The sequence below is a fragment of the Pseudochaenichthys georgianus genome, chromosome 22 (genome assembly GCF_902827115.2).
Source record: "Pseudochaenichthys georgianus chromosome 22, fPseGeo1.2, whole genome shotgun sequence".
Lineage (NCBI taxonomy): Eukaryota > Metazoa > Chordata > Actinopteri > Perciformes > Channichthyidae > Pseudochaenichthys > Pseudochaenichthys georgianus.
Window position 1 is genome coordinate 29,315,885 of NC_047524.1, and position 8,871 is coordinate 29,324,755.

The following is an 8,871-nucleotide window of genomic DNA, read 5'->3' on the forward strand; positions in this document are numbered from 1 at the left end:
GCACTCAATTCATATTTTGTGCAATGAAAGTAATGAATGTGCACTGTGGGTCATTGCCTCAACACCAATATATATTGTTTAAATATTCTATGATAACAGGTCAATCATTAAGGAACTGGACCTTGGGCAACATGTGTCTCACAAACAGGCCTCCAAGAAATGGGAGAACCTAAAAAAGAAATACAAGGTAAATGGTGTATTGTTATTGTAAAACATGTTTGTTTTTGAAAAAGCTGAACAAAGATTTCTAACATGCATTTGTTTGCAATTGGAACTTAAAAGGCCAAGGACTGGAACAGGGAATGATCAGGGGGAAGAAACCCCTGCCACATGGCCCTTCTTCATGGCCATGGATGAGGCCATAGGTGCAAGGCCTTCAATTAGTCCTCCTGTCCTTGTTGCCTCAGCCTTGGCAAACCCCACAATCCTCTTTGATCCGGAGGCTGCTTCCTGCTCCTCTTCCTTCCCCCCCCCCAAATGTGGCTGATGATCCAGACCCCTCACCACCCTCATCACTGTCTGAGGCTGGAACCACCCAGCAGCCCCCCCCCAAAAAAAGAAAAGGTGCTATGGGAGTGAGTGCCTAGAACGCGAGGCAGAAAAAGAGGACGAACGCCACAGACAAATAATGCAGCACTCGGATACATTTCTAACCCTGTTCGAAAAAATGGTCGACAAAATGTGATTTATTTCCCCCCCCCCACCATTGGCCATTTCTATGTTGATTATTGATGTTACTTTAAAGACTTGTTTTTGTTCGCTTGTATTATTTATTTGGAAGACAATAAACCTAATTTAACGTACTGTCCTTCATGTCTTCAATATTGTATGGGATATAGTAAATACAGGTAGACGGGTGATGAAGGTGACATTGCGTTTGCTTGATTGTTAGATGGCTACATTGTTCTGTGTGGGTTTCATAATGTAGAAGGAAAAGTTGTGCACAAAGTAATGGTGTGCACGGAACTAAAGTGTTTTTTCCAAAGTCTGAAGATTAACCCTGAATATCAGCATCTTAAATAAAGATATGTGTGTGCGCTTCATAGGTATAAGGCATTAAAATATACATGCCGTTTACGGTCTTAATTGCTCATGTCAAACCATTTGCAGAGTTTCACTCAAAAACAAAAGTGATTGTATTAGAAGACCTGTGTTCATTTTCTGAACCTTTGCTCTGTGCTCGTGATTGAATGATCAAAGAGGTTAGGACATTTGTCTCCAATTTGGGATTATGCAGAAAACCAAGTTTGAAATCAACGGTGCACAGGTTTATTTTATTTCACCTCTTTTCTCTAAAGTGAGAAGTGGAGCTCACTAAAACAAACAAAATTAAATCAGGTATGTGTGCACATCATTTCAAAAACACAAGTTAACAGACAACCACGTTTTGCCAAAAAAAAACAAAAAAACAAAGTTCATTAGATGTAATCGTGCTCTCTCAGGTGTGGTGCCATTTGGACAGGAGCAGAGAGTTGTGCAGCAATCCTGTTCCTTAGGTGGTGTCCAGGACTTTCCTGTCCACATGCTGCGGCAGGGGGAGGACTCTGGTCCCCATCTTCAGGGGGGAAGGCTTCAGCATCCTCAAGGACATCGTTCATGTCTATGCACAGATTGTGCAGAAATGCACAACATGCAATGATGTCAGGGGCAAAGCTTGGACTGACCTCCAGTGCTTTGAAAAGGGTGGCCCTCCAGCGAGCCTTCATCCTTCCAAATGCTCTTTCCACCACAGACCGAGCCCTGGCATGATGCCTGTTGAATCTGGCCTGCACCTGGCCGCGAGGGACCTTGTAGGGTGTGAGTAATCCCACTGGTTTTTCCAGGCAGGGATAACCACCGTCCCCAAGGAGGAACCAACCAGCTGGGGGAAACAGTGCCTGGCAGAAGATGGGGCTGTTTCGCAGTACTCTGGCATCATGAACGGAGCCTGGATAGCCGATGAAGACATCCAGGAATCTCCCAGTTGAGTCACAGATGGCCTGCATCTGGATGGAAGGAAACAGCTTGTAGTTGATGTACTCCTTGTGGTACTCGTTTCCTGGAGGTTTGATGCGAATATGGCATCCATCAATCGCACCAGCAGCACGGTGAAATGCAGGACTCTTTGCAAGCTGACAGAAGCCATCTGCAATCTCTGGCAGCTCATCTGCGGTTGGCAGGGAAATGAGGGTCTTCAGGTTGGCCTTTATCTTCCCGGTGACGTGTTTGATGATCCTGTGGACCGTCGATTTGGGAATCCCGAATGCTGAACCCACCACAGAGAGCGATAGTCCATGGGCCAAGCTGTAGAGGAGAACAAGCACCTCGATGTCTTGTCCCCATCCGTGGTCCTTTGGGGAGGAAAGCATCTGCACTAAATACACCACACTAGATCGCTTAACTCTAAAGTCCTTCTTTAGACAGGCTTCAGGGTTGGCATACACGGTGAGAATTGGGGCAGTAGCATTGAGCGGCATGTAAAGACCTTTGCCCCCCTGTAAAAGACAAACACAGGACACAGTATTGTTCAATAACTATACTCCAACACACACACACACACACACACACACACACACACACACACACACACACACACACACACACACACACACACACACACACACACAGCTCTGTAAACAATTCTGAGAGCAAGTCAAATTAACCTTTCCTTTTTTATTCTATAAACTACTGACAACATTTCTCTGTGTTGGAATTCTACAGACACTATACAGATATACACGTATAGCTTATAAGTAAAGACTAAATGAATGTATATCACAATATATCTAAATATCTATTTGTATTACACATACAAAGTTCATAGGCTACTATATAAGAAATAAAGTGAAGATAATTGTTGTATTAGCAATATTGAAATGTTTACCTGCCACTGGCACATCGCTAAAATGCGCCTCAACCTTCTGCGCCTTCTGTTGGATCTTGCCATTGCACCCGCTAACAGGCGACGGATAGCAACGCAGGTCAATGCAGCCGACAGATGGACACCATGACGTCCGTTTCCGTTTCCTGCGGAGAGAGGGGAGGCCGTCCCAAAGCTTGCCGCTGTATTTATACCCTTAACCCTTAATGGAGGGAACTTCATTCAGCTGTGAGTGTGCCTACAGACGGAGTTCACTCCGTCACGGAGGGGGAGGGTCGAGGGAGTGGGCCTGACTGACTCTGCGCGCTGCGCGTTCACGTTGAGAGCAGGGAAGGGAGGGGCTGCAGCCAGGGCATGTAAGGGAGTGAGTAGCATGAAGCTGCAGCGTCGGAGACAGCAGTTACAGGACCGCACTTGTAGAACCGCACACACAGGTCCCGCGTCACGGCGGCACGTGACGGAGCACGTTCACATGAATGTGAACGTCAACGCAGAGAATGTGAGTAATGTGAAGTGCTTTTACAGTTTTATTTGTTTAACATTAATAACAATTCCGGTGTCTTGAAATGAAGTGTGATTAGCTAACATTAACTATGATAGTGTTAAGGCAATACAAACAAAAATCTGTTTGCTTATGATAGCTTCTAACCGTATTAAAGTCTCTAAAAACAACTATTCGTTAGCTATAGCTTTCAGCAAAAGCATTACCAAAAGCATTAGCTTCGTTAGCATATTTGATCATTTGTTTAATGAAACTAGCGTGATTTTGGCAAGCCCAACTAGGTGTCATAGTTGAGTAATTTAATCACTAATTACAGTAAGAGTGTGAGTAATGTGAATCATGGTTTTTTTTTTAAAGTTAATAACTATTCTGTTTAGAGATGTCCCGATCCGATCACGTGATTGGGGATCGGAGCCGATCACGTGATTTTCAAAAAATCGGGGATCGGGATTTTTTTTTTTTTTTAAATGTAATGTTACAAAACAAAAATGACCATGTTCACGTCTTAAAGTCATCCTGAGGACTTAGTTTAAACTTTGGTTTAAAATTACACAACATCATGTAGGTGTTGCTTTCTTTGGGCTTGTTTTCATAGACCTGGTTGCTTATTTCTCTGAAATCTGGCAACAGAGTGGGCGTAGTGTCTAATAGTAGCAGTAAGCTAACGAGAGGCTACGTTCAGCTGGTGACTCGGGAGTCGGGACATTGAAAATGTCAGGAGTTTGGAAGTATTATAAAATTGAAAGCGAAGGCAGTGTAACAGCCAGATGCAATGTTTGCAAGGCAGAGGTTCCGCGTGGTGGAAAGAACAGAGCGACGTTCAATACGACCAATCTAATACGCTACCTGAGAAAAAAACACCAACAACAACACGGCGAGTACACAGCGGCCACTCAGGTAACGGCACTGAAACAACCAACACTTTCAGAGACTTTTAAAAGGAAAGAGAAACTGCCCCAGAACAGTGAAAAGGCCAACACAATAACAGCCAAGACCAGATAGCTGAATTCATCGCGTTGGATGACCAGCCGTTATCTGTTACCTTTTTTTTCTCTTAATGCATTGCATAAAAATCGGTATCGGCAGATTGTCAAAATCAAATGATCGGAATCGGATCGGGAGCAAAAAAAGGTGATCGGGACATCCCTAATTCTGTTGTATTGAACAGCCATACAAGCAACAAGTGCTAAATGTAATCTGTTAGCCTATGATGACTCGCTGCAAAACCAACTGTTAACCATTTTGTTTATTTGTTTAATGAAACTGTATGTTATGGTTATGTTATTTTACAGAGGCTTTTATCCAAAGTGACTCACAAAAAACATAAAATAACCATAATTAACATTAGAATTTCAATACAAATAGTTACATAGTCAAGTTACATTACTTATTACATTTTTAACAGGGTAATTACTCATCTGTAACCTACTACATTTAAAAAAAGTAAACTTCCCAACCCTAATGATTAATTATAGTCAGCTAATTAATTAAACTTCAACGGATGACAAAAGCATGTCAATATGTCCACTACATTAAATCAGCAGTAGCCTAAGTTCTGTCTTCAGTGTAAATGCTTCTTTAATAGTCATTGTATTACAATTTGAATTCATTGTAAATAATCTTTACTGTGCTGACTGCCTGTTTACCGTTTATCAGACAGTCTCATCATTTTGACATGTTTTGTAATATTGCATGAGGTGTTTTAGTCAGTTATTGTTGAGATTATTAATGCATATCAATTGTGCACCAATGCCTTAGCCTTTCCCTATGCAATACTTTAGATGACGTCTTGTTCTTATTGTTTCAAAGGCATGGCCAAAGGTTTGCCTTCTGGACTCTGGAGGCCAGAAGCTTGCTGGAGGGAACCCTTCAGCCAATATTCAGAGTGCCACGACAGGTTATCTCCCTCGAGAGGGAACAGCAGACCCCGCCTCACCCCCAGTGAAGAAACAGCAGACCCCGCAATAAAAATAAATAAAAATGTATTCTGAACTGAAATGCCTCTCGGTCAAACTGCTTGTTTATCTTTTGCAGGCTGGTGCATGAACACACTAACAGTTGTTTTTCAGTAATCTAGCACCTCTTCGAAGACACCTTTGATTTATTAATAATAATAATGAAACGAGAATTATGATACTGTAGAAGGAACAGTGTTTAACAGTGTTGTTTTCTTTTGAATAAACGAGAATTATAAACATACCAAAAACTAAATTAACAGTGTTGTTTAATATACATATAAAAGACTATATTTTTGAAATTCTCAACTAAATTAACAGAATATATATATAAACATTCATGTGAATGTGCGTTGACCGTCACGTGCTCCGTCACCGTCACGTGCTCCGTCACGTGGCGCCGTCACGCGGGACCCTGTCACGTGCTCCGTCACGTGACGCGGGACCTGTGTGTGCGGTCGTGACGCGGGACCTGTGTGTGCGGTTCTGTAACTGCTGTCTCCGACGCTGCAGCTTCATACTATTGACGGGAGTGCCGCGGGGCACATGTGGGGATGTCTGACAAAATTACAACGCGCATTTGGGGCATTGCTGTATATATTAGAAGCTTTTAATCCAGAATTGATCGATGTTACCATGAGCCACATACAGTACACTGTAAAAAAATAAAATAAAAAACTGTAAAAAACGAACTTTCAAAAGGGCACATTGCTGTTCAGAGGGCAAAACGGGCAGGTGCTCAAGCACTACCTAGAGTCAGACCTGGGCATTGTACGGCCCGCGGGCCACATACGGCCCGCGGGATGATTCTGACCGGCCCGTGTTGGAAATGTATTTACTGAAGTCGGAGGTAAAGCCGTGTGTTTAGTTTGCGGGGAGCAGATGGCCGTTTTTAAGGACTACAATGTGAGTCGGCATTACGAGACGAAACACGCGGAGAAATATAAAAACTTGACTGACGCTGAAAGGGCGCGGACATCGGAAGCTTTGCTAGCTAAGCTGCAAAAGCAGCAAGGCTTTTTTACCAAGCTTCACACATCCAGGGATGCAGCAACCAAGACCAGCTTTGTGATATCCCACAAAATCGCTAAAAACAGTAAGCTGTTCTCGGAGGGGGAGTTTGTCAAAGAGTGCTTGGTGGACTCTGCAGCACTAATATGCCCTAAAAAAAAAGCCGCATTTGAGCAAGTCCCGCTGTCCAGGCAAACCGTGACTAGAAGGATCGAGGAAATTGCGGGGAATCTGGAGCTTCAGCTGCAACATGAAGTGGCAAGTTTCGCCTTTTTCTCCTTGGCTTTGGACGAGAGCTGTGATGTCCGCGACACAGCCCAGTTACTCGTATTCGTCCGCGGGATAACACCGGACTTCAAGATTACGGAGGAGCTGGCAGCAATGCGGTCGATGAAAGGGACGACGACAGGGAGCGATCTGTTCACGGAGGTAAACGAGTGCATGGACACGCTGGGACTGACATGGGACAGACTGGCAGGTGTCACAACGGACGGTTGTCCAAATCTTACCGGAAAAAATGTCGGACTTTTGAAACGTATGCAAGATAAAGTGACTGAAATCGACGCGGATCAGAAACTGGTATGTTTGCATTGTATTATACACCAACATGTGTTGTGCAAGTCTGTGCTAAAAATTGACCATGTTATTGATGTTGTTCCTAAAATAGTAAACTTCATCAGAGCACGGGCATTGAATCACAGACAGTTTGTCGCACTTTTGGAGGAGCATGAGACTGAGCATCGTGACATCGGCTACCACACAGCTATCAGATGGCTCAGCCTGGGCAAAGTGCTGAAAAGAGTTTGGGACCTGAAAGCAGAGATTCAAGAGTTTTGTGAGAAGAAAGGCTCAGAGCTGTCAGATGAGGACTGGATTGCAGATTTTGCATTTGCTGTTGATGTGACTGCACTGATGAATGAACTGAACACCAAACTGCAAGGCAAGGGCCTTTTTGTTCATGAAATGCACAGCCTGGTGAAGGCTTTCATGACAAAGATGCAGTTTCTTTCAAGCCAACTGGAGAGCAACACTCTCACTCACATGCAAACTCTGAAAGAAGTCACACCATCAGCTGACCACCTCCGCAGGTACTCATCCATGTTGGGAGCATTGCATGGTGAATTTTCAAGGCGATTTAAAGATCTCAGAAAAATCGAGGATGAAATGCAGCTGGTTTCCTCTCCCTTTACCTGCAGTGTGGATAATGCACCCAGTGATGTTCAGCTGGAACTCATCGACCTGCAGTCTGATGCAGTACTGGCAGAGCACTTTAAGTCAGCATCTCTGCTGGATTTCTACTCTTCTCTCAAGGAGGAGAACTTTCCAAACATGAGGAGACATGCTCAGAAGATGTTGGTTCTCTTTGGCTCTACCTACATATGTGAACAAACATTTTCAATTATGAAGTTTCAAAAATCCAGGTATAGATCCTCCCTCACTGATGATCATCTGACAGCTGTGCTTCGCATCTCCACCTCAGACATTCAACCTGACATCGATGCACTCGTTAAAGCCCAGCAGAGACTAGATTTCTCTCACTGAACAAGAAAAGAGAACTTAAAAACACCAAATGAGGTGGTTAGACTACAAATGTTGGCATTTAAAGGCACCAACTAGCAGTGAACTGGGACACTTTCTTTGGAAGTCTTTTTTCTCAAAATCACAGTTCAGTGATGTTTAGTGACAGTTCAATATGATATATCTTGTTTAATATTTGGAGTACAAAGACAATATTGTGATGTCTTTAAAATGCTAAGAACCTCTTTCCAACAGTAATTGAAACTCAAAATGTGTTTGAGTGAATGTGACTGAAAATGTTTACTAATATGAGTCACAAATGGTGAACAACGTTCATTTTGTTTACCATTGTTTTGGGAAATTCGATTTAATAAATGAAATTTTTTTGTAAAGCAACCTCACTTTTTCATTGCTTAACTATAACATATACTCTTACCAGCTTGTCAAAACAATGCTATTTACTGCTTTTTATAAAGAAATACAATTAATATTATGCAGAATTGAGTTCAGCCTTTTGGCCCAGCCCTCCACAATATTTTCAGTTTCTCATGTGGCCCTATGGAAAAAATAATTGCCCACCCCTGACCTAGAGTCTATGTGTGCACGTCTCTGAGCTAAAGGAAGACTTGTGTTGGCGTGATGACGTTTAGTAGTGTCTTTAGCCAATTGTAAGCAACTGAAGTTTTTTATGTCGTCGAACAAAATCTGAAAAAGAACCTTTTTCCAGACATCTTTAAACACCTTCAAACCGATACTGACTTCAAGACGAGGGAATACGAAGTTGTAAAGTGCTAACTCATTCCAACTATTGTTTTTTTACCAATCTGAAAATGTACTACTAGGTAATTATCCCCCCAAATCAAGATTTTAAGAGACCTTTTCAATTTCTAACTCGTTTTTCATTGTCAGTTTACCTTCCATCACTTCCCACTCCTCCAATCTTGCTACAGTGTGCCTAACTGACAAAGCTCCACTTCCAGCCAATTCTCTCAAACACAGAATCTTCATCCCAACCTTGTAGTTTT

At 42.7% G+C, this 8,871-nt stretch overlaps 2 protein-coding genes across 2 annotated transcripts; one reads left to right on the forward strand and one right to left on the reverse strand.

Moving 5' to 3' along the window:
* Positions 1-1,418: 1,418 nt before the first annotated feature.
* LOC139436030 (putative nuclease HARBI1) lies at positions 1,419-2,878 on the reverse strand. Its single transcript, XM_071207175.1, has 2 exons — positions 2,864-2,878; positions 1,419-2,474 (listed from the first exon to the last, which is right to left on the reverse strand). The coding sequence occupies exons 1-2, from the start codon at positions 2,876-2,878 to the stop codon at positions 1,419-1,421; spliced, it is 1,071 nt and encodes a 356-aa protein (XP_071063276.1).
* Positions 2,879-6,199: 3,321 nt separating this feature from the next.
* On the forward strand, positions 6,200-7,870 carry LOC139436031 (general transcription factor II-I repeat domain-containing protein 2B-like). The gene has a single exon (XM_071207176.1). The coding sequence runs from the start codon at positions 6,200-6,202 to the stop codon at positions 7,868-7,870; it is 1,671 nt and encodes a 556-aa protein (XP_071063277.1).
* Positions 7,871-8,871: the final 1,001 nt, after the last annotated feature.